Below are 26,601 nucleotides of genomic sequence, written 5' to 3'. Positions count from 1 at the left end.
GGGTGATTTTAGCTGTGATCCCACAGGGAATGTGCCCCTGCTCCCATGGGGGCCGGCACAGCACAGTTCAAACACCAGCCTGAACACTGGGACCTGGAGCCACAGCCAGATGGGAGCAATTGAGCTCAACAATTCCATCAAAAAGAGGATTAGATAAGCAAAAGAGGAGGAAGAGTGCCAAATGAAGAGGAAGGTTGCTCCAGTGTGGGCACAGACTTGGAGTAATTGGGAATAAAATGAGTTTTCCTCCTCACTTTCTGTCTGACCTTGAGCAAGTCATTAAAAGTCTCTGCTGCCTTATTTGCCCAGCCTATAAAATGGATCAGGCCTTCATTAGGAACTGTTTTGTCTCCCTGTACCACAGTGCACAGCAGATATTTTTATTTAAGATGAACTTTTCCTTGCTCACAGCAGCCGTGAGCGAGCCTGACACCCAAACACCTATTAGAGAACGAACCCCATGGCAGGGAGAGCAGAACCAACCAAACAAACACTGAGACAGAATTCCCTGGGCCAAGCAGGTCTCGTTTGTTTCCTGGTGAAGATGAGATTGGCTCAGGATGCCCTGTGCTCCCTCCTAAGGAAGTGAATCATTCTAATTAGTGGCACAGAGAGAAGACAACCCTCCCTTTGTGGGGGCTGCGCTCCTGCTTTGCTGCCTGCTGCTGATGGCAGGGGCAGGGGGAGGCAGGATCACAGGTGAGATGAAAATAACAACCCCCAAGACCATTCCTCATTAGAAGTGGCTCCAAATCCTCAGCACCTCCTCTGCTGAATAAATCTCCCCCACAGAGCATCATTAAAAAGTGTCCCTGACATTTCTGCTGCTCTGTGGCATTTTGCCTCAAATTAGCCAGGAGTTTTTCTTATGTAAATAATTCCAAGGCCGGGACCAGGAGCCAGCCTGCAAAGACACACACGGGGAAGTGGAGGAGCAGCAGCTCCACCTCTGCTCTCAGCCTGGTTCCAGTGCTGGGCTCAGCCACGGTCTGGGGTTTTCTCCCAGACTCTTCCACTCGTGGCTCTCTGTCACAGACACATTCTATGGAAAATCCTTTCCTTAGGATCTTTGCTCCTGAGAAGCTGAGAGGCCTCAGAAATGAAATGTAACCAATGGTTATCTGCTGCTGTGGGATGCAACAGGGGCATCTGGGATTGGGCTCATGTGGTTGTTTCTAATTAATGGCCAATCACAGTCCAGCTGGCTCAGACTCTCTGGTCAGTCACAAGATTTTATCATCATTCTTTTCCTTTCCTATTCCTTTCAAGCCTTCTGATGAAATCCTTTCTTCTATTTTTTTAGTACAGTTTTAATATATCATTTTCTTTTAATATAATATATATCATAAAATAACAAATCAGCCTTCTGAAACAGGGAGTCAGGATTCTCATCTCTTCCCCCATCCTGGGACCCCTGCAAACACCACCACAGCTCTCTCCTGCAGGGGATGATTTCATTGTCAACTGCTCAGTTTAGCTCACAGACTAATGGATTTTTACAGAGACTTTTTGCTGTGCCCCTAGGATGGGAACTGAAATTTTCACTGCTAAGATGCTGCTGATTTCCTAAATAAACTCTGTATTCACACATATCTATTCACAACGAACCTGGAAGAAAACACAGTGCTAAACCCTACAAATTGGATTGGTTCTTCGTGGCCCACTTAAAAACTTCAAATGAAAGCAAAATTCATATTCCAAGTGTGTGTGTGACTGACAGAGACAACCAACCCAAGCCATGGCAGGTCACTTCAGTGATGAAATTCCACGAATTTCAGAGTCCACCTGCTTCTGAGTCAGAAACATTGGTATTTTGGGATTAGGACAAGAGACTCCTGTCTCCATGCGATCTCTGATGGGATTGCTCATTATCTTGCACTAAAAGAAAAAAGGAAAATCAGGTGGCAGGAATCGCTGATATTGAAGCACCTCCTCCCTGTCATTCAGCAGCGCTGCAGACACCCCCTGATCTGTCTGGGTGCCACCTGGCTCTATCAGCTTTTCTGCTGACAATAACTCTGGGTAAGCTGTTGGCAATCCAGGCTCAGCGAGAGCAACTCCCATCAGCTCAAATCCTCGCGTGTTTGGCTCTGCTGAGCTGCTCCCAAAAGCGCTCCTGAGAAAATGCCCAGCAGGGCTGGGATTTCCCCAAACACTGCCCCAGATTCCTGCCTGCAACACTCTCTCACCTCCTCCTCCTCCTCCTCCCACAGCAAATGTGCTCTCCAAACACTTCCTCTGTCTCTTTGATGTTAAAAACATCACCCTCGGGCCAGTCTGCTGTGAGTCAGTGATTTCGGGGATATAAAGTTCATTTGCTTTATTCTCCCATGCTGCTTCCTTCATCCCCACCTGAAGCAGAGCTCTCCAGTCACGTTTAGATCATCATCTCCCCCATCCCATCACAGTGAATTCCTGACAGCTGGGGAGAGGTGGCTCTGGGGACACCCTCCCCACTGCCACTGCAGCTACAACAACCTCAGCTTTCTGTTTCACTGCTTCCCCTTTGAGTGTCACCCTGATTCACCCACGCTTTGTGGAATTCCCATGGAACTCCTGCCTGGAAATTCATCCCACTGCATGCCTGGAGAGAAGGACAAGCTCTCTGTGCCCTCCTCTGGCACAAAAACCAAATCCATCCCTTAGCACAGGCTCAGGAGGCAGGATCCCCTTCAGCAAGGAGGAGAGCACTAAGCACAGCTTAAAATGTTCAGTGCAACTGTCATGTTCCATTTTCTGCCTGCCAGAGGAGCTCCACAGAGGTAAAAGCTCAATGAGACAGACCTGAAATTCCTGGTGGGTCCCCTGCAGAGGCACACAAAGCTGCAGGAACTGAGCTGTGGCCCCTGATCTCTCAAATACCAGGGCTGGGCATAAAGAGAATATCCAGAGTTGGAAGGAATCTCCTTCCACTATCCCACTTCACTCCCAGCCCTGAACAACCTGGGCTTGGTCTTGATTTTGTCCAGCACAGGGATTCACATTATTTCAGATAATATAGCACATTTTTCATTCCCAGCCTATTCCTCTGTGTGGATGTTGAGGCGCTGCATTGCAGTTAAAATTGATTAAATACTGTAAATTCTGGCAAAAAAAGAAAAAGTAAAATGTAAATTCTGGCAAAAATCAATCGAGTTCCAGGGATGGAGCATCCACAGCTTCTCTGGGCACCCTGTGCCAGGGCCTCACTGCAGAATAATTTGTTAATTATGATTTATGTCCAATCACACCCATAAGCTCACTCACACACACTGCATTTACTCAGATTTAGATGTGATCTGTGGCTTTGTTTTAGCCACTCTGGGCTTTCATTTGTATTCAAAAACTGACAAATATTTTAACCTTTCTGAAATGCAGCGTGTTAAAATAAATTGTAGTGAGTTGATGAAAACTGTTAATTAACCTGCTTTTGTCTCATTAAGAGTCTGTGTTTAACCCACAGGTCATCTCCTCTGCCAGCTGATGTGTGGATCTGCTCTTCAGTGATGAGCCAAACAACCCAGTCTTGTACTGACCATGGAGAACTCCTGAACCTCCTGCTTTTTTGGGAGAGCTCAGAAAAATTCCTGAAACAAAAGTGCTGAGCTTTTAAAGGCATTGTTCTTACCTTTTTCTTTTGCTGTAGTGGGAGATGTTGCAATAATGCTGACCCTGCAATACATGGTGGGTTTAAGGTAAAAATACAGAACAAAAATGCTGTTTTTTTGTCCCTCTACAAGTTATTCAGACATAATGGTTGAACTTTTCTAAAGATATATTTTTTCCCACTTTATGTGCTGAATCAGGTGTGTCTATAAGCATCAGCACTTGCTGTAGTGTTGATTCCATTATTTACCTGAGCAATTATCAGTTTTAAGAGCCTTGATGTGCCTGAAGGTCGGCTGGGGCTTGGAGGGAGAAAGGAGGAGGTGGTGAGAGGGGAGAATCTGTGGCATTCCCCAGACCCAGAGGTGCAACATTTCCAAGAGCTGCAGCCCCTCCATCCCAGGCACACGGTACCTGCAGCAGCTGCTCTGTGGGAATTGATCCATGTGAATTTCTGCTTTGAAAAACATCACTCCCATAAGGCTGGAGATTAGTCCAAAAGTGGCACCAGAGCAAGGCAGGAGATCTATGCTTTTTAATATCAAGCTCTTCACCAAGATGACTTTTATCATGTTAATGGCTAAATCACACTGATTGTGAAGGAGCCAAAATGAGGCAATTAGTAAGGGCTGTGACAGCCCCAGCAAACGAGCACGAGGTTTGCACTGGGAGCCAGATGGATATCTTCAATATATTTCTTATTGTCTGCTCGTGGTAATATGTTCAATTAAACTAAATCAGTACTACAGAAGAACCTCTGAATTGCCTGGAAAAAAAAAAATTAATTGTCTGCTGCAAATTTAATGAAGCTTAACACTTGTGCTATGTTTACAAGTTTTATTTGTTATGAGCAGTAAGTGCTTACAAGAGGAAAAGAAACTCTGAACTGACTTCATTCAGCAGCCCTAAGAGCAGCCCACTGGTGTTTGATTTTATTACTGGATTGGATTTCATTTCCATCTCTCTCTCTGCCATTCACTGGTTTTGTCCTCAGCAGCTGACTGGGATTTTTTCTTTCCCCAGGAAGAACCTGAGAGCTCTCACTGTGCTGTTCATTCACAGTTCAATGTTTGGCCACAAACCTGTGATAGGAAATGTCCCCAAAGGGGCCATGGCTGCTCACTCTGACCCTCAGCAGCATCATCATCATCCTCAGGGTGTCACTGACCCTTCCCTGCTCACAGATCATGGCAGGTGTGGAATCACAGAACCCTGGGACACCCTGAGCTGAAGGGACCCAGAGGGATCACCCAGGGCAGCCCCTGACCTGCACAGACACCCCAAATCCCACCCTGGGCATCCCTGGGAGGGTTTTCCAAACCTTCCTGGAGCTCTGGGGCTGTGCCCATTCCCTGGGGAGCCTGGGCAGTGCCCAGCACCCTCTGAAGGAAGAACCTTTCCCTAAAATCCAACCTAAACCCTCCTGGCCCAGCTCCAGCCACTCCCTGGGTCCTGTCCCTGTCCCAGAGCAGGATCAGTTGTGTTTGACAAGTTCACATTCAGGAAATCGGAAGCCAAACTTGCCTCTGAGCAGCCCAGGGAGGGGAGGCTTTGGGGAAAGCTCAAGGGCACAGGAGGCATCTGCTTCTCATTGTGCCACTTCTGTCACTTCAGGATAATCAAAGCCTTTTTTCTCCAGTTAGCTGTCAGAAAAACAGGGATGCTGACAGGATTCACAACAATTTCATCTTTCTTGGGGTGCTCTGGGGCTGCCCTGATCGCTCTGATGACCTCAGGTCCTCACCTGAACGGGGCTGGGAGGGAGATCAGACTTTACCTGTCCTAGGTGTAACAAGCCTGGGAAATCAGACTTTACCTGTCCTAGGTGTAACAAGCTTGGGAAATCAGACTTTACCTGTCCTAGGTGTAACAAGCTTGGGAAATCAGAATTTACCTGTCCTAGGTGTAACAAGCTTGGGAAATCAGAATTTACCTGTCCTAGGTGTAACAAGCCTGGGAAATCAGACTTTTCCTGTCCTAGGTGTAACAAGCCTGGGAAATCAGACTTCACCTGCCAGTGCTGACACTCAACCTGAGCCCCTCACACCTGCACAGGTGATGTGGGTCAGCACCACACACAGCAACCTGGGCTGCCTGGCAGCTGGGATGAGCAGGGAAGTTGCCTGAAAGTCTGAAATCCTTGCTCAAACCTTGAGTTCCAAGTGCCAGATGGAGCAGAGCTCCTTGCAGGCTGCCAGCACCCCGAGGTGGCGGCAGGATTCCAGCAGCTCAGATTCCAGCCCCAGCCTCTGCTGCAGGATTTCCCAGCCAGGGAAGAAGAATTCAAGAAGAAGAAGTGAAGGAGATGCAGCAAAGTGCAGCTCAAGCACTGGGGCTGCCAGGGTTGAGGGAGGGAGGGGCAGGCACAGCTCTCTCATTTATAATCCTGCCTTCCACGCAGTGCTCTGGGTCATCATTTTACTTAAACCCAGCAAAAGAGCCTTAATTGTGTCCTGGAAATAATTGGTGTCAGTGGAAATAGCCCAATTAGAGAGGAGTATTTTCCTTTGCAATTTCACGGCCAAAGATTGTGGCTTTCCTTGTCAGCTGTGGAAATCAAACCTTCGCTGCTGGTTGTGACTCAGAAGTCAAGAAAGGTTCCTCCTAACTTAGGAATAAGTTTTATTTCTTAAACATGAGAATACATAACATGTTCTCATGAATAAATCAGAGCCTGCAAACTCCATGGCACTGCCTGAGCTTTTTTTGCCTGCAAATCCCTGATTTAGAGATTCTGGAGTAAAAGTTCATGCTCTAAATTGACTTTTCCTCCATGAAATTTAAAAAAAAAAATGTCTTAGACCTGATAAGAAATATTCATTCATGGCTGAACTATGTATAAAAATTGTGTTCAGCAAATGCTAAAACAAAATTTAAGAATAAGAAAACTTCTTTTGATGGTTTCAGAGTTGAGTCTTTATCTTGGTTTTGACACCAGCTGAACACAAACCTCATGTGCTATCCAGAAAAATTATAGAAAGCCCAGAAAATATGGACAATTGTCTGGGATTATTCCTTCAAACTCTTCCTCTCTTTTTTAAATTATATTTTGAGCTTTCAACAGCAGGTATCACTTAACCAGGTCCCTTTTTAAGGCCTGAGGCATAACCAACTGTGAATTTAGGATTATGTTGAACAATAAGGAGAGAAAAATAAAGAATTTGCATGACCTTAAACACTGCAGGAAGAAGGCAGAGCTCAGTGACAGAGGGGCCGCTCGTGCTGCAAAAGGAGCAAAGCACTAAAACATGGATGGGTGGGATGGAAAATAAAAAAAAGCCTGCAGCAGCTTCCTGGGACAGCTCTTCCATGGGAGAAAAGGGGAAAAATCAGGGAGCTCTGGAGAGGGCTCCTGGGAATGTGGAGTGCTGAAACAGGTCAATAGATTTCAGTGGCTGCTGTAATTTTCCCTTGGTTCATGTTACAAAAGCCCCTCAGCATCTTAATGTGTGCTTCATTCTTCCTCCTGGGGAAAAAGTTAAAGCCTCACTCCAAGGAATTGCTATCCCAGTTACTCCAAAGTCACTTCAAACTCAACAGGGCTGAGAACAGCTGGTAAAATTCACAGTTACTGGAATTCACTGATTAAAAACCCCCAAAACCTAAACCTAAACCCCACAGACACGAGGCAAGCACGACACCAATTCCAAACAATGGATTTTCAATTCTGATCAAATGATGATGGAACAGAGACAGCCACGGGTGGCCAGAGGGGACCATCACATCCCTCTGCCACTTTCTGCAGAAGGCAAATGCTGTGTCCTAAAGGACTGCAACAAACACAGCAAGAACTCCAGGTTTAAAGGCAGCAACATCTGAAGTCTCTGAAAAGTTACTCGATAATGGGCCCAGAATTTACAGTATTTAATCAATTTTAACTGCAATGCAGCACTTGAACACTCACACAGAGGAAGAGGCTGGGAATGAAAAATGTGCTGTTTTATATGAAATAATTTGAATCACTGTGCTGGACAAAATCAAGACCATCAGTCTATTCAAGCGTGAGGAAAAAATAACCTCCTGACATTATCTTTGTGTTCTTTTCCTGCTGAAGTGCTACAGATTCCAGCCAGCAAAAGTTCTCTGCTTTTACTGCCTTGAGCCCTCCCGTGACAGCCCAAATGAGAGGAGCTCGCAGCAGCAGGAAAATGTTAAAGGTGCATCATAATTAAAGAGGCAAATAAAGCCACTGGAAACTGCCCCTGTCAGGGATGCACCAACGGGACTGGAATTGCTGCACTCCCCAAGGGGAGCAGGCAGGCACCAACCCCACCAAGCAGTCAGAGATCAGTTTCAATTGAAATGTATTTAAATCTATGTCTTTATATATATATATTTATATATAGCTATGTCTTTAGATAGATATTTATATTTACATATATAATATTTATTTATATAGATCTATGTATTTAGATATATATTTATATTTATATATCTATGTATTTAGATATATATTTATATTTACATATATATTTATATTTATCTATAAAACTATGTATTTACATATTTATATTTATATATTTATTTATATTTACATATAAAACGATGTATTTATATATTTATATATTTATATTTATTTATATTGATATATATAAAAATCTATGTCTTTAGATGGATTTCCAGCTGAGCCCACAAAAAGCAGATGTTTGGGAAGGGGTGCCAGCACTGGGACCAGGAGCTACTCACCTCCAGTCCCCAAAGCAAGAAGTTCTTTTTATTTTTGCTGAAGTAAAAGCCATTTATTGAGTCTGCTGGGAGCACCTCCTGCATGCCAGGGACCTTCTCATCCCATGAGAGGAGCACACGGGGCTCAGCTGCTCCCCTGATTTTTATGAACCCAGCTGGGTTGGGATGGGGCTCCCACCCAGCCCTGCTGCAGCCTCTCCTGCTGCTCCCCACATCCCCAGCCTTTATTGCAGCAGCTCCCTGCTCCTCTCCCGGCCTGCTGATCTCCCTGCATAAAACACAAATGAACTCCTATTGTGCAGCCTCTGCCTGTTTGCTCTGCTTGTCATTTAATCCCCCTGGTACTCAGGCAGCCTCTCATCTTTCTGTGTGTTGCAAGAATGGAACATTTAGCCTCAAGTACAGGAAAAAATTGAGGGAACAAGATGGAAAATTAATATTTCTATAATACATGGAAACACACACCATGTTTTACAGCGCTCTGAACACTGCCTGGGAAGGAGCTGCTTCTCCAGCCTTACAAACTCAATCCTGCTGTTTAATTTAAAGGTCAAACTGTACAAGCAACTTTCTAAGATTTCAGGTCTTGGAGGCCAAGAGGTTCTCATTTAGCACCAGCCAAGAGAACAAACCCAAAGCACAAGAACACTGGTCTAGAAAACCACTGGGGTTCACCCAGCCTGACAACAGAATGTTAATGCCCAGCCCTATGGGCACCTGTCAGGATTTGATATTTTTTAAACTGTCTACTCATGCATAAAATGAATATTTATTCATCCCTCTCTGGTTGTTTGCCAGGGAGTTATTTTAAGCTCCTTGCTTCTGGTGTAACATATTCCTCTCCCACTCCCATCCTTGCCTACACTGTCTCTGACACTGTAGGCATCTCTCCCTGAGAAAGGAAATTAAAAAAAAAAAAAAAAAGGATAGCCTGCAATATTAATGGAGGAACACAGGAAGGTTAGAAAAAATGTCTTGGCCTTCACAGTTTTTTACTCAATGACATAAGAGGAGTTAGAAAAGAATGCAAGCATACCTTAAGGTCAAGAACCACACCAGCTGTTAAATTAGTCTTTTTGTACACCACAAAACTGAGTTAAAATAAGGAATTCACTCATATTTCTGTCCAAACTCACACGTGTTTTACTTAGGGCAGAGAGACTCAAGCATTTCACTTGATAATACAATATTTTACACAGTTCATTTGGAGTTCAGAATAGTTTCTGCTCTTTTATACTTTTTATGGGCCAGATTTCGAAATTGCATTTCTCAGTTTGCTGTTAATACCCACATCTCAGGCTGGAGAGTTTATTCTGTGCTTCGTGCACATGTGTCACTGCCATTAATGCAAATGGAATGGAGTCAAAACAGAGCACCGAGGGGGAAAAAGCCCTCACTAATCCTTTATCACCTCTGTGGGAAGAAAAGTGATTTGTGGAGCCCAGAAAGGCAGAGATCAGGTACAGCAATGCTGAGGTTGTCCTGGGAGCTGCAGGATATTCCTTGAGCACTGGGAGGGAGGGAGGGAGGAGAAGCTACAAAACCATGGAATAACAGAACCTGGTCACTGCTGCCTCCAGCAATTGGCTTTTTTATGGTGGGAGAAGCAATCCCTGAACTGCAGCTCCTGATTTTCCCCCTGGGGTCTTGCAGCAGGTGGGAAACCAGGACAGCCCCAGCTGTGGGCAAGCTGGAGCTGGGCAGCTGGAACCCCACCCTGCTGCTGTCCCTAGGGAACTGGGGAGGGGATTTGGGGCTGGAATCCCACCCTGGGGAAGGGACTGGGGCTGGAACCCCACCCTGCTGCTGTCCCTAGGGAACTGGGGAGGGGATTTGGGGCTGGAACCCCACCCTGGGGAAGGGACTGGGGCTGGAATCCCACCCTGCTGCCACCCCTGGGGAGGGGGACTGGGGCTGGATTTACCATTTTGCTCCCCAGTTTTGCTCTGGGACTGGCAGAGGCTGATCACAGGATGCCCAGGGAATGGCCCTGGGTCCCTGGAGGTGTTCAAGGACAGGTTGGACACTGGGGCTTGGAGCACCCTGGGGCAGTGGAAGGTGTCCCTGCCATGGCAGGGGGTGGGACAGGATGGGTTTTAAGGTCCCTTCCATAATTTTGATGATGGATAAAGTCTTTTATGTTGTTGTTCCCTGAGCAGCCCTTTCCTGGCTGTTTGCCGCAGGTGCCTCTTAGGACAACCCAGATTAGGAAAAAAGAGAATCAGCTCCTAGAGAAACCTAACTCTGGTCCTCTCTGTTCTTGTTTTCAGGGACCAACGTGGGCAAATGCCTCACAAAGGACTCAACACAACCCCAAACTTGAAGAATTGTTGGGGTCCAAATGCTTCCCTTTGCAGGTTCAGAAAATCTCAGACTGGTTGGGGTTAGAAGGGACCTCTGGATATGTTGATATGTTCCAGCTATAAAAAACCATGGATTAAAACCCACATTGAAACATTTAAAGTATTATCTGTGTACCACAGACACAGCTGACAAGGACAGCCTCTGACTATGATCCATCACTGCAAATGTGTGGGAGAATTAAAACTGACAGCATTAGAGCTTTTTGATTGATTTATCACTTTGTAATCAATGTTTCTTGATTTGCTCTCCAATACAGACTTTTCCCCAAAGAAGAAGGAGATAGAGGGTAAGGGTAATAATCTTTATGTCCATGGCCTATAATAATTAATCAGACACTGGACTACTCATCAGGCATGGCAAAAATTAATTCAACACATTTGTCAGCTCCTCTCATTGCTTATCAAATTATTCCTTTAAATAACTTTGTCAGATTATTCCTTTAAATATCTTGGTCAAATCACAGCTCCTACTTTTGCAAACAACATTTGACAGAACACGAATAAAAACCCGGCATTCCTGAAACGCTGAAATTCAGCCCTGGAGGAGGAATAATGAAAACAAACAGGAGCCTGTGCCCCAGCCAGCCCCAACAGGAAGGGTTTTAGTCACCTTTCACCACCAGGCTGCCCGTGCTGCTGGCTGTCCCAAAGTGGTTGGTGGCTATGCAGGTGTAGCTCCCCGCGTCCGCCTTGGTGACGTTGACGATGCGCAGGCTCCCATCGTCCAGGACAGTGATTCTGCAAGGACAGCAGCACAGCAGCTTTAGTTCCCTTTTTTTTTAAAGCCTCCACAAAACCAAAGCTTCTTTTGGCTAAGGTTGGTTTAAAAGGTATAAAATGCAAGTGAGGATCTTTGTATCTCAGTGGGTCTCAAACAAAAGGCACCACTCAGGCTCCAGGTTCTGCAGCAAGGACAGTCCCTGAGTATTTCTTTCCAAGCTGCTGATTTTTGTTTTATTTATTAATTGCCTCACTGGAATTCCCTTTATAATCAGGTTGTAGGGCAATAATACGGGGAGAATAATAGTATAATAGTAGCAGTGAGGAAAAAAAAAACCAAAATAAGCAAATGTTCTTTGCAAATAAAAATTAAAATTTAAAATTTAAAATTAAAAATAAAAAAATTAAAAATAAAAAAAATTAAAAAATTAAAAATAAAAAGTAAAAATATAAAAATTAAATCTAAAAATAAAAATTGAAAGTTAAAAATAAAAATAAAAATTAAAAATAGAAAATAAAAAAATTAAAAATAAAAATTAAAAAATAAAAAAATAAAATAAAAATATAAAAAAAAATTAAAAATAAAAATTAAAAATAAAAATTTTAAAGTAAAAATTAAAAATAAAAAATAAAAATTAATATTAAAAATGAAGTCCACCAATAACAGTTTGTTCCTTCTGAGTGCGCACTGATGATGGTGGTGCAGCAGCAGCCAGCCCTGCCCTGGGAGATGATGCACGACTCCACGGACGCGCTCCATAAATCCTGACTGCATCCTTTACATGAGTTCTCCGTGTCCTCACTCCAGGGCAGCTTTCTCTCCCACATCAGCAGCTGGAGGAGGTTTTTTCCTCAGTCTGTGCTGTGATGCTCAGCCCTCTCTCTCTCCCTCCATGGCAGCCCCAGCCCAGCCCTGGCTCCGTGGGAGCCTCGGCGCTCGCTGCCTCGCGGTGCAGGGAGATGTGTTGGAGCAGTGTCCCCATTTCTGAGGTTTCCCAGCAGGATAATGGCTTTTCACCACCTCCCTCCCCACCTCTGTGCCTGTGTGTGTCACTCAGGGCTTTGTCTGCAGCAGGTTCCAATGTCCTGTTTCACCCCCATGCTCTGCTCACCTGCACGTCCCCCCCTGAGCAGGGGGGGTTCTGCAGTCTCTGGAGGGCAGCAGGCAGGTGGGCATGGAATGTTAATTCCTGGGTGATTCCCCACCCCCTATTCCCCATCCTCCTTGTTCTATTTCACAGGAGCACTCCAGGCTCCCCCTGTTCTCTCAATGAGCTTTGCTTCCTGTTACGGTTTTTTATTTTTTCTGCTCTAAGTCAGTGAACACAGAAAACCTGATTTTGCCCAGCAAATCCCATTGGAACGTGAATGACTTGTGCCCTGTGGAGGCATCACCTAAGGAGACTCCAGAAAACCCTTTCTCCCACACTAAAATCACTTCTTTTCACACCATTTTTGCCTCCTCAGAACCGCATCCTGCAGCACAATCTGCTTTCTCAGCTTCACCCACTTGCAGAGCTGCATGGAAAATCTTGTGTTAATTCCTGCCTTGTCCTGCACTATTATTTCCCAATTTCACTAAAACAAAGAACCCTTCCTGCATCCTTAATGCCAGCAGAGCTCTGCACAAGTGGACTGAGAAATCAGGAGGAAAGGACCTCAGCAGCTCCCCGGGAATGGTTTCCTGCTCTCATCAATTCCAGGTCTTCAGGAACAACGGGACCTTCCTGAAAGCTCAAGGTGCCCTTGGCAAGCATTAAAATTCCAATCAGTGCAAACCAGGCCAAGCTCAGCATTGTGCTCCAGCACTGCCCCACCAGGCTCTGCCCTCCTTCCCTCCCTCCACACTTCTGCCACCCCAGGAAAGCCAGAAAAAGTGGAGTTTTAGATTATTTCTGTACAGTTGAGGTTTTATTTTTAGTTATTTACGCTTTATTTTCAGCCATATGGCTGCAAGCTATTTACTGGCTTATCTCTTCCATGGATCATTTTAATTGTGTCTGTTGATGAGGCCGGATTTAATTTCAAATTCTAATGCCTTTTCTGTCTCTGTCTTTCTCCTGCTATTGCTTTCCTTCTCCCTTGTCTTTATTGCCAGTGTCAGGCTGGTTTTCAGGTGATGAGGACTGGAAAGCCCTGGGGACCCCTTTGGATCAGGCCAGACAATCCAGCCTTGGCACATCTCAGGGTGTGCTGCCTTTATTTCCTTCCCTTCCTAAGCCGAGACTGCGCTCCCAGGCTTTACCCTGAGCCCACGGACATCCTTTAACCCCAGGCAGGTTTGCAAAGAGCTCAGGAGGGACCTGCCCTGGGCTCTCCAAATCCCTGCCCCAGAGAGCCCCAGGGATGTTTAATTCTCCTCTGGTCTCTCAGCACCTCCCTCCAAACTCCTGAAAACGAGCAGCATTAAAAGTGACTGATAACTGTACAAGTTAACTGATTTTTTTCCAAATAAATCAGACCATTAAAACCTCTCTGTGACTCATTGATTAGGAGGCCTTATGGTTATGTGGCTCTTTTTGCTGAAGCTGCTTTTCTACAGCGAATGTTTTGTCCTCTAATCTGAATCCAATGTGCTAAAAGTTAACAAATAATTATTTGAACACTTGGAAATTTGTTACAGTTAGTTGAGAGGGGAGGAAGGCCTCTCACTGATATTGCTAATTCCCAAATTTTCTTTGCAGACCTATCTGCATTAAACGAGATGAGAGGCTCATTTCAGGCCACTGAGTTCTCAAACTGCTAATTGGCTGGAAAGCAAACAAACCCTTCAGCCACAACTTCCAGCAGTTTGGGTGAAAAAGTTCTTCCAAGACACAAAGTTCAAAGTGACTGAAGCACTGCTCAGTGGGCTCTCTCCTCTGAAATGCACCCTCAAAATGTTTTCTAACCAGATGCCTGGGAAGGCATAAAAACAAACCACACTTCCCAAAAACACACACATCAAACAAAGTGCTGGCTGCTGAGTGTGCACCTCTTTAAACCACTGCAAACTCAACAAAGGAGCTACTGACTTGCTATTAAATGTTCTGGGTTCTCTATTAACAGCAGTGGTATCAATAAATAAATATATAAATCTCTCCTGGCACAGGTTAATGAACTGTTCTGCTGCTAACATCACTGCTAATCAGAGCAAAATCAAAGAAGAGAAAAAATATCCGTTAGGAAGAAAAAGAAAAAAAGACAATTTAAGATAGTTTAGCATCCTTGCAGGAAGAAAAGTAATCTATTTTAGACACAGCATTTGTAAGAGAGAATCTGGGGGTCTGTGCTGTCAGCTGGAGATTTCAGGTCCGTAGAGAGCAAAGACACGTCTGGAATTAGGAGATAAAAGCATTGCTTGTTTCCTAAACTGAAGCATTGGGTTCTACTGCACCAAGAGCTGCCTGAGTGTCAGTGTTTGGATCCAAACTCTTCTGGGGACAAAGCACCTTTGGAAATGCTGCAAACAAAATCCCTCCCCAGCCTTGGCCAGCCACTGCAGCAGCAAATGGAAGAAATCCCTGAACACTTCACAGCACCCCAAAGGAGCTGGCAGGGCCAGGGCTCCCAGAGCAGCTCCTGTGACAAGGACAGGCACAAGGGACAATTCAAATATTTCTGAAAAATGATAATTCTATCATATTTTACCATGTCACTTTATTAATCCCACAGTCTGCTTCTCATTGCAGAATCAACTGCATTTAGTCTGTAAAATAATTTTTTGTTTGTTTTGTTTGTTTTCTTTTTATTTACAAATATCTACACTGTGTTCTTTGATGAACTATTATGTCACAGTCATCAAACCACTATGCTGCAACAATGGAAACACTGTACAGACAAACAGGCAACAAAAATAAATTTTAAATTTAGAAAAAACGCTTAGAAAAAGTAGACATCTGCCAGTAGGAAAGCTTAAAACATTTAGTGCATACCTGATGAGTCAGATGTACTCAAATACTCAATGTTCCTCAAAGTGTGATTTAGTTTAACTATGGCTTTGTATTTTGCATTTCAGCAGATTCCCTACCAGTGCCAGAGGGCAGGGCTGGCTGGGACACCCATCCCAGAGGGATCACAGCTGGCTCAGCACAGCCCCGAGTGTCCAGGAGCAGCTGGAGATGGATGGGAGAGCTCATGGCATCCTTGCAGCTCTTTATCACCCTTTAAATAATGCTTGCCATGCAGCGGGGGTTACTGGAATGATCTCATGGATGTGGTGCTGACAATGAGGCAGAGCTGGAGCAGCGTCAGGGGGAAGAGCAGGGCAGAATCCCCGGGCTCTGAGCTGTTGGTGCTGCTCCCAGCTCATGATCCCCTGGCAGGTGTGGATATCCCCAGCAGCAGGTGTGTTACCTGCAGGATGGAGCAGGGCAGGTGGGTTCATGGAGCCCACTGCAGCACTCCCAGGAGCAGATAAATATTCCTCAGGCAGTAACACGTGCATTTGGAGATAGAAAGTGTCCTGTTGAGCTCAGGAAGAGTTCTATCACCAACTTTGTGAAAATGAGATCAAGCCCTTACTTGGACTAGAAAGGAAAGAGGAAATCAGGAAATCTGCCCAAGTCCCAGAGCTCATCACAAACCTGAGTGTCAGTAAGCAGCTCCATGGAAATCTCACCTCTGGGGGCTTGGCTGCATCACCTGCATCTCCCAAAAGGTGCCTGCTGCTCAGCTTGGCCTCCTGCTTTGACAGAATAGTCCCTTAAAACCCCAGGCTTAGAGCATCCACCAGAACAGGTCGCTCTGGAGTTTGATTGAGAAAACCCGTGTGGCTCCAGGAGCAAACAGGTCCTGGAGGACATGAATTCCATTCATATCCACATGTTTCCACCTTGCAGAGCCAGGGTGGCTGGAGCTCACCTGACCTTGCAGGGGTAAGCCCTGGCAGCGTGAGGAGCAGGGCCAGGCCCCGACCTTCCCAGCAGGAATGATTCCCTATCCCACCTGATTTCCCAGCAGGAATGATTCCCAATCCCTCCTGACCTTCCCAGCAGGAATGATTCCCAATCCCACCCCACCTTCCCAGCAGGAATGATTCCCAATCCCACCTGATTTCCCAGCAGGAATGATTCCCAATCCCTCCTGACCTTCCCAGCAGGAATGATTCCCAATCCCACCCCACCTTCCCAGCAGGAATGATTCCCAATCCCACTTGGCCTTCCCAGCAGGAATGATTCCCAATCCCACCTGATTTCCCAGCAGGAATGATTCCCAGTCCCCAGGAAGGATTCCCCATCCCACCTGATTTCCCAGCAGGAATGATTCCCAGTCCCACAGCACTGCTCAGCCAGGTGGCTCGGCAGGGATCCCTCAATGAATTCCTCACAGCTTGCCCTCTATTTTTCTGTTCAGCAGGTGGAAACATGTGGCTATGAATGGAATATGAATGGAATATGAATGGAATATGAATGGAATATGAATGGAATATGAATGGAATATGAATGGAGTACAAATGCAGAGCATGTGGCAGCCCGGGTGTGCCTCCCCTTCCCGAGGGACCCAGCACAGCCCCAGCACTGCAGATCACAGCTCTGTGCTCCTCCACAGCAAAAGTGCTCAGAATTACAAAGTGACTTTTTTCTTTCTTTTTTTGTTTCCCCCCTCTCAAATGGTTTCATTAGCACTGCTGCAATGGAGTAAGGTATTTTGTTTTCTTATCTAATCATTTTAGCATTTTAATTTATGAAATACAAGCATAACTACCCTTGCTTTCACTCCTGATTAAACACACGCAGCTGAAATATTTCATGCTTAGCCAAGTGAATATTTTAAATATTTTTTTCCCCCACGAAACAATGCTTAGGATGTCCGATCCTTTTTCTATTACAGGGAGAAAAGATGTCTTAGAGCAAGCATTTAAATGAATGTCAGCTGGAAGAAACACACACTGAGTGCAATTTGAGATAAAACTACCATTGATCCCTTCATGTACAGCCTTTGTGGCAGTGGTGACGTGGCTATTGAAAAGAGACACTGGTGCCAGAGTTCTTCTAAGAGATAATCCGTCTTCTGAGAGAGGATTTAGGTTAAATGAACCTGTGAAAAACAGTGTATTTCAGCTGACATGATGAATGGCCTATTGTTTGCTGTGCCTGGGCTGGGGGGCTGGAGGCAGAGAAGAAAGCAGAAGCACCAGGCAGCCCTGACTGCAGTCTCAGCAGTGTATTTGTTCCCTCTTTTCCCAGAGTTCCTTGGCAGGAATATCTGGAGCAATTTTTAGCCTGACAGCAACTTTGCCTCATGCCACAACTCCGGGCAATTGCATTATTTATCAAATTATTTCTATTTCTATCAGACATCTTTGTAGCTGTTTATCACCATTTATTAAATAATGCTTGCCACGCAGTGGGGGTTATTAAAATGATCTCAGGGATGTGGTACTGGCCATTAGGCTATTTTGGGTAAGCAGTGAAGTTTATAAATCCTCACGGGTTTTACTGCTCAGAGCACAGCTCACCCAGAATCAGGGACACAGCTCACAAGTAGTACCTGCTCATCACTTGGAGAATGGGCTGGCTCAGGGTAATAATAAATAACTCCTGTGGCCCTGGGATGTTGTCCCCAGGTGTGACTCCAACCTTTGTGTTGCATAAATAACTCACAGCCAGGTCAGAGCTTTCTGTTCCCTTCAGCTCCAATAAAACCCGCCGAGGTCAAAGCCAGGCTCCTGGGGCTCCCAGCTCTGATTGTGCACAGGGGGAGAGCCCTGACCCTAAACCCCACCCAGCCCCTGCCGTGCCACAGGAGCACTTCAGGCCCCCCCTGTTCTCTCAATGAGCTTTGCTTCCTGTTATGGGTTTTATTTTTTCTGCTCTAAGTCAAGTGAACACAGAAAACCTGATTTTGCCCAGTCAACCCCACTGGAAGGTGAATGACTTGTGCCCTGTGGAGGCATCACCTAAGGAGACTCCAGATAAACCTTTCTCCCACACTAAAGTCACCTCTTTTTTTGCAACATTTTTGCCTCCTCAGAGCCACATCCTGCAGCACAATCTGCTCTCTCACCCTTCACCAACACCAGCCCAAACCCTCGGCACCCCCTCAGCAGGCAGGGCTTCATCCTCATCCTGTCACTCCAGATGTTTCTGAACAGGGGGGACAAAGGGACACCACCAGCACCAGGGTGGGACACCCCCACATCCTGAGGGCTCAAAACACCAACCTGAGCAAGGAGGGGACAAGCTGGGTCTGCTCCACAGCTGTCAGGTCAATCCAAGGGGAAGGCAGGATGATCCCTGTGCTGGAGCACCACGAGTTTTCCATTTGAGTTTTCCATTTCCATCCAAACTCCCAATGGAGTGGACTCTCCTGCTGTGCACACAGCCTCCCACACACCTGCACCTTCTTGCCCTGCTAGCTGTGCCTCACCCAGGGCTGCTGCAGTGTTTATCTGTCTGTGAGGACCTGTCTTTTCATGGTTCACAGAAGAGCCTGAGATAATTTAGAGCCTCTGTCCAAGCCCATTTAATTTAGTGCACGTCTCTCTCTCAGTGAAGGCAGCAGTAGATAACTCCTGCCTTATCCATGACAGCTGACAGGCCTCTTAACAGCAACCCCCCTGTAATTAATTTTCAGGTAAGAGCTATATTTGCTCCAAATAAACTGAGGGAAAATCCTGTTGCATTGAGTTCAGTAGAACATCTCCCACTTCCCAATGTGGGAAGCCATTCCCCCTTGTCCTGGCACTGTCTGTCCGTGGAAAAAGTCACTCTCCCTCTTTTAGTACTGACTTATCATAAAAATCTGTCAATAATATTCTAAATAGAAAGAAAAAAGAACATCTTTTACTCAGATAACTAGTTTTGGCATTATAGCAGTGGCCCCTTTGGAAACATCCAACAGCACACTGCCACTGAATTCAGCATCAGCTTAAACCACAGATCTGGCATCCTACATTTGCCCACTATTTTCTTTTTCCACCAATTGTGTATCTGCAGTGACAGAGCAGTCCAAAGCAATAATGCTGCATCCAGCCATTATTAATATCTATAAACACAAAAGCTGTGGTTTGTCATCATCTTCCCTTTGGTCTGTACATTTTTAAGACAAGTCTGAAGTGACAGAACCTCATCCTGATGGAGCAGGGAGGCAGGAGGAAAAGAAGGGAGCATTTACAGCTATTAGAGACTTCATGTAGATTGTTCAGAGATGCCTGGAGTAATAATTCAAATACAAAAATATCCCCAGGTTATCTAAGAAGAACAGTTCTCTGGAAAATATCTTTCTTTAGGGATGCTGATAACAGGAGGAAACAAATGAAAACCAAACACAAGAACTGTGAGGGACCCTGAAGGGAGCGAGGGGGCTGTGGAGAATTTCAAATCATAGAAACCTTTTTGCCTTCTCTCTCCAAGCACTCTTTTTTTTACTACACACAAAATTAAAATAAATACAGTCAGAAAGCTCATGCCATCCAAATAAATATTTGAGCAAGCAGATTTGAGTAAAGCAAAGCTTTGTTTTTACAACAGCTTTCATTCCTGAGATGCGAGGCAGTGACAATTTGATACGGGAAGATTCTGCAAGTCCAGAAGGGTCTGGTGCAAAGAGCCAATTTTCCATTGATTTTGGTGGGAAATGAAGACCATCCCCAGGGAAATGGCCCTTTTGACACAGCCCCTCCAGCTGGCAGTTCATTTTACAGACAAAGCTGACTGATAAACCATGAACTGCGGCGCTGCGATGGCACCGCGAGGGACAGGCGTGCTCCACTCTCCAAACAAAAGGCTCAAGACCTGGACCAGCTCTTCTGGTGGCAGTGGAGGAACAAAATACACTGAAAAGCACTTCATGAAAAGCTGAGCCCTCCCTTTCTCCACAATTAGCCAGCAGAGACACAGCTCTCCACATGTGTCCCCCTGCGCTTGCAAGCGAGGAAAATCCTGTCTGGGCAGCAGCAAAGCCACTCCTGCTTTCACTCCATCTAATGTTCAGTGAAATATTTGCTGTGCTCATTCTTCCAGGGCACTGGCTATAGCCCAAGGCATGGGAATTAAATGACTTCTAGTCCACAGAGAGGGACAGTGGAAATCCAAGGAATCGTGTTTGGAGTGCACATCCAGCCACCCACGCCAACAATGCATTCCTGAAAAGGACAAGCCACCACCCTCTACCTACAGCAACCACTGTGGAGGTTTGTGGAGCATGACAATCAAAGGGAACTCCACTGGAGCTCATAAAAATTATTCTCTTATGAGGAAAAAAAACATCCATGCAAGATTTTCAGTGCCTCAGCTGCTGACACAAAGGGTTTCTGGGAGCGTTCGTGAGATCTCAGCAGAGGCAGCAAATGCATTCTCAGCTTATTTGTTCCAGCTGATACCACCCAAATTCAAGCCCAAAGGCACAGCCTTTCAAAGATAACACATCTTTCCCTCTGGTTCCAACAAAAAATGCCCAAAGTACAAAGAGAAATTACGCACTCGGCTTGTAATGGACATTAACAGGTTTGTGAGATCCCGGGACACATTTACATGATTTCAAAATGATGCTTGAATAGCCATCAAAAACATCACCAAGTCTGAAATGTTCATTAGGAATCCTTCTTCCCCTTTAGACATGTAATGATTTCCTTGGATTCTAAAAGTACATCTCAAAGTATGGCCCTAACTGTAAAATCATTGCTTGCTTGCTCTTCACCATAAAAACACCCAAGAGAAGAAACATCTGATAATAATTTTTTCCTTCAAAATGCTACAGACATACTAAAATCATTATCAGCTGGAGGACAAGCAGGAAGCTGCACATCAGCTCCAAACTGCATTCAGGAGGCTGATGACAGGCATTTCTTTGGGAAGCAGTGGCTGTGGGGTGTACTCACCACGGAGCAAACCCCGTCCTGCTCCCTCCTCCTGTGGGGAGGGACCGGCTCCTTCCTGGAGCAGCTTTACACTGAGGGAGGAACAACCTGTACCTGTGTGTTCAGCACCCAGAGATGAATTTAATAATCATACAACCTTGAGAGACCTCAAGCAGGAACAGCAGCAAGTGACACATTTCTTTTAAGGATGTCAGCACGGGACGCATCTGGCTGCAATCCAGAGGTTGGATCCCACAGGGACAGAGCTCTGGATCCTTCTCCCCCCTCCACCACTGCAAGCAGAATGCTGCTTTTAAAATTAATCCACAGCAGCAAGGTGAAAACCTGATGAGTTCTCTTGACCCCTTGTGACAGGTTTCTCTTAAGGATATCTTCCTCCTGTGTTTAAGGATGTCAACACAGGACACGTCTGGCTGCACTCCACAGGTCAGATGCCTCTGGGACAGAGCTCTGGATCCTTCACCCTCTCCACCTCTGCAGGCAGAGCTCTGCTTTTAAAATGAATACACAAGCACCAGGTGAAAGCCTGCTGATTTCTCTTGGCCCCCTGTGACACGTTTCTCCTAAGGATATCTTCATCCTCTTTGAACAGGACACATCTCGCCGTGCTCTGGAGGTCAGATGCCTCTGGGACAGAGCTCTGGATCCTTCACCCGCTCCACCTCTGCAAGCAGAGCTCTTAAAATTTTAAAGAGCTTTTAAAATTAACCCACAAGCATCAGGTGAAAGCCCTTTGACTTGCCCTGAGCCTCTGGGGCGCAGCAGCCCCGGGGGCTTGGCCCCAGCCCGGTTCTGAGCCGGCTGCAGCAGCAGCACAGGCAGCAGTGGTGTCCTACACGTGTCTCACGGAGCCCTACAGCAACACCACGCTGCAAATGATCTGCTGGGGAAACAGGAACAGATTGCTGATGCTGCAGGAGGCTGTGGCACGGCGTGAGGGACAGGCCCATTCCAGCTGGAGCTTGGCAGAGGCTGGGACCGCGCTCCTCAGTTTGCGGCTGCAAACTGAAATCAGCTCCTGCTTCTACAGGAGCAGATGGGAGAAATGGAGATTTTGGGGATCAGCCTAGTTACTGATGCACACAAAATAAACCAGCACCAAACCTGGGTTCTACACAAGTCTCTTATCCTTCTCTAGTAAGCTTTAGCTGGAAACAGTTATAAAAAATGAAATCATTTTTAGGTAATGCCCTCTAAGAACACTGAGTCCAACTGTTAACCTGGCACTGCCAAGGCCACCACTGACCCCTGTTCCCAAGTGCCACATCCTTTTAATCCTCCAGGGATGGGGACTCCACCACTTTCAGTGCTAAAACATGGTGTGATCATAGAATCAGGATGGGTTGGGTTGGGAGGGACCCTAAAGCTCATCCCTGCCATGGGCAGGGACACCTTCCATAGACCAGGCTGCTCCAAATCCCAATCCAGCCTGGCCTTGGGCACTTCCAGATCAGCACAGAGCTAAAAGCAGCTCCTGCTGGCAAACAGCTTATGAACAGGAGGCCAGCAGGGACAATGGCTTTCCAAGACTCCTGACCACCAAATCCAGTGGCTTCCTGGTTCATTTCATTATCTTTCTACAGCAAATTGGTTAAAATAAGTGGGCAAGTCAGTTATTTCAGATGTTGCAATGAAGTAGAGCCATCTCTGCCACAGTCTTTGCAAAGTGAGATGAATGATGGACAAACTTCAGAAAGCCATTTGCAGGGTGTCATTTTTCATCTTGCCTGGGCAGGATGTAATGAAAACCCGACAAGTTATTGATGCTTTGGTTACCTGTCTGCCTTCAAGAAATTGCACAGGTGCTTTATGTAAAAAAAAACAAAAAAAAAAAGAGTCAACACAATTAATGTGAAGCAATGATGGGAAGCATCCTTTGAGGTTTTCTTTTCTGCTGAAGTGTCACTAGGCTGTATGTCCAAAAGACGCTGCTGACAATTCATCTCTCAAGTAATCAGGATAAAAATATCACCATGGTTTGTACCCTGGCACCAGCCTGGGAAAGATGTGCTGTCTGTCCTCTTGCCATTTTCTTTCTGGCTGTTTAAAGTAATTAAGCACTAATTAGGAAGTTTGAGGCAACAAATATAAAACTGGAATTCATACAACTTTTTGTACTCAAGACATGCTGGAAGAATGGGAGAGAAGCTTTTCTTGTTCAATTTTACCATTTTTCCTCCTCAGAATGATGCAGCATCAACATGGATACATTAAAATTCCTGTTATAAAATAACATCTATAGGAGGGGGTCCATAACTGGACAAGCTTTGTGAGGAGGCCCTGAGGATGTGAACTCTGGAGAAAACCATGGCTGAACTCTTTCAGGGAGACAAGACTTGCTGGACAGCTTTGAAGTGCAGAGGACAGCAAAAAAAAAAAAAAAAAAATCAGGTGAGAGTTTTCTGCTTTTCCTTGGCCAGAATCACTCCAGCCCCTGGAGAAGGGATTCACTGCTTCAGCTTTGCCTGGTGGCTCCCAATGGCTCCAGGGGACCAAGGAGGGGGCAGCTCAGTGTCCCCTCAGCTCCTCTCCAAAGCAGCTGCATTGGATGATCTTCTTCTTTACAAACAAATTAACGTCCCCTGCCAAATTAATGAGCCTGGAGGCACAGGTGTGGATTAACAGATCCAAGAGGCTTTCCAGCTCCTTCCTTCCTTCCTTCCTTCCTTCCTTCCTTCCTTCCTTCCTTCCTTCCTTCCTTCCTTCCTTCCTTCCTTCCTTCCTTCCTTCCTTCCTTCCTTCCTTCCTTCCTTCCTTCCTTCCTTCCTTCCTTCCTTCCTTCCTTCCTTCCTTCCTTCCTTCCTTCCTTCCTTCCTTCCTTCCTTCCTTCCTTCCTTCCTTCCTTCCTTCCTTCCTTCCTTCCTTCCTTCCTTCCTTCCTTCCTTCCTTCCTTCCTTCCTTCCTTCCTTCCTTCCTTCCTTCCTTCCTTCCTTCCTTCCTTCCTTCCTTCCTTCCTTCCTTCCTTCCTTCCTTCCTTCCTTCCTTCCTTCCTTCCTTCCTTCCTTCCTTCCTTCCTTCCTTCCTTCCTTCCTTCCTTCCTTCCTTCCTTCCTTCCTTCCTTCCTTCCTTCCTTCCTTCCTTCCTTCCTTCCTTCCTTCCTTCCTTCCTTCCTTCCTTCCTTCCTTCCTTCCTTCCTTCCTTCCTTCCTTCCTTCCTTCCTTCCTTCCTTCCTTCCTTCCTTCCTTCCTTCCTTCCTTCCTTCCTTCCTTCCTTCCTTCCTTCCTTCCTTCCATTTTGGGGAGCTCTGGTTGGGTGTTCGCTGAGGGCAGGGTGAACATTGCTGCTGCTCCCTGTCCCATTCCTGCTGCTCCCTCCCAGTCTCCAGCCCTCACCTCCTGTGCAGGACACCAGCTGTGGCTGCCACATCCCTGGAAATGTCCAAGGCCAGGTTGGATGGGGCTTGGAGCACCCAGGTGTCCCTGCCCATGGCATCCACACCAGGGTGAGTTTTAAGGTCTCTTCCAAACCAAAGCTTTCTGGGATTCACAGCTTTGCAAACTGAATTATCCTCCTGGACTGTCCTGACTCCAGGCTGTGGTGGAGAGAACAGTGAAATACCTGGGAAAATCTGGACCCAAATTACTGAAATCTTGGAGCAGAGCAGCCAGTTTGGGTGACAAATCACAGCAGCTGTCTGGGGGTGCAGTTCTCTGTGGTGGTGTTCACAGGGGTCCCAGGATGAGGGAAGAGATGAGAATCTTGACTCCATGTTTCAGAAGGCTGATTTATTATTTTATGATATATATTATATTAAAAGAAAATGATATATTAAAACTATACTAAAAGAACAGAAGAAAGGATTTCATCAGAAGGCTAGCAAGGAACAGAAAGGAATGATAATAAAATCTTGTGACTGACCAGAGAGTCTGAGCCAGCTGGGCTGTGATTTGCCATTAATTAGAAACAACCCCATGAGCCCAATCCCAGATGCACCTGTTGCATTCCACAGCAGCAGATAACCATTGGTTACATTTCATTTCTGAGGCCTCTCAGCTTCTCAGGAGAAAAGATCCTAAGGAAAGGATTTTTCATACAATGTCTGTGACAGTTCTCTGTCCCCACTGTGAGTTATCCAGGCACTCCCTACACTCCAAACACTTCCATGGCTGAGCTCACTGGGAAAATGGCACCATGTGCTGCTTTCCTGTGCTTTTGTTGGCTTTCAGCTCCAAGAAAGAACAATGTTCCTGCTGTAAGCACCGTGGCTGTGCAAGCTCACACATCCCAGAGCCTGTCAGCACTGCCAGACAATGGGAGGAGCTGGGAGGATTTCCATGAGGATCCTGAGCGTGCCTGGGGTACCTGGGTCAGATCCTGCTCCAACAAAGTGCACCAAGAGGGTCCCTCTGTACAGAAACTTGTTTAATTAAGATAACAGATGTTGCTACTACACAACTCACAGGGAATGGTTGTTTAATTGGACACTTTCATATTCTTTGCTACCAGCACAGAACATAATTTGTTTTTTTATGCATTTCTTTCCTTGCAATTAAACTGTATAAACAATGCAGGCACTGTACATTTCTGGAAAAGAAACAGCTCTAACGATGTAGGGGCTTTACATGAAGAAGAATGAGAGGAGAATTTGTTTTGGGGCTTAAAAGTACAATTATTTTTCTCTCCCAGCCTGAGCACGTGTCTGGTGGCAGGGTAAATATGACTTCCAATAGCTCTAGGAGAACATTAGGAATTAAGACTGTTGTGTACATATTTTAAATAAAAGTTTTCTTGCTTTTCCTGCACTCTTTTTGCTGTTGGGGAGCCAAGGAAAAGGGAGAAGTGGGAAGCTGTGTGGGAACACAGAAATGTGAATCTGCTCTTGAGCCACACAATGCTGCAGCTTCACCTCTGGGAAACGCTCCTATCTCACTCTGGGAGGAATAATAAATAGAATTGTTGCCACTATGGCATGAAAAATAAAAACCCCTTTGCCTAGGCCCAAAACAAGACCTGAAAGAAGAGGGAAGACCGGCAGGGGAAGCAGACCCTATGCATCTACACCTGTGCTAGAGCAGGTAAATATATAAAATTTACCTTCTGGAGTCAGGTCCCCAACATCATTTTGACTCAGTGGGGCCTCCGAGGCAGGATTTCCATTATTATGGAGATGAAGTGCCTTTAATGACTGCAATAATATAATTGTACCCCAGGGCAGAATTCCTAATAACACAATTGCACAGCTCTCAAGCACCAGTGAGAGATGCCCTGAGGCCATGGCATTCATTAGAGGTGCAGCACACACTACCTCAGCCTCCAGAGAGGAAAGTGAAACCTAAACCCATAAAGCTCTTTTTTTCTTTCTTTTTTTTCCCACCCTGGTAGACTCTGCTCTGGGGCAAACATTGAAGAACACTCTCTGTTTTGCCTCCTGGACAGCAGGAGCCTCCAGAGCTGGAGTCCCAGCAGCAAAACCCACAGAGAATGTCTCCAGCAAGGAACTGAACA

The 26,601-nt window shown here is 45.8% G+C and overlaps 1 protein-coding gene across 1 annotated transcript in view; it reads right to left on the bottom strand.

Moving 5' to 3' along the window:
• The window catches only part of LOC118691564 (contactin-4), a 274,696-nt gene that overhangs the window by 22,914 nt on the left and 225,181 nt on the right, over positions 1–26,601 (bottom strand). Inside the window, 1 exon segment of the mRNA XM_036390793.2 lies at positions 11,245–11,372. Within this exon segment, the coding sequence (XP_036246686.1) occupies positions 11,245–11,372 (128 nt within the window).

This window comes from Molothrus ater, chromosome 11 (assembly GCF_012460135.2).
Source record: "Molothrus ater isolate BHLD 08-10-18 breed brown headed cowbird chromosome 11, BPBGC_Mater_1.1, whole genome shotgun sequence".
NCBI lineage: Eukaryota > Metazoa > Chordata > Aves > Passeriformes > Icteridae > Molothrus > Molothrus ater.
This window is presented reverse-complemented; position numbering and strand designations above follow the sequence as displayed.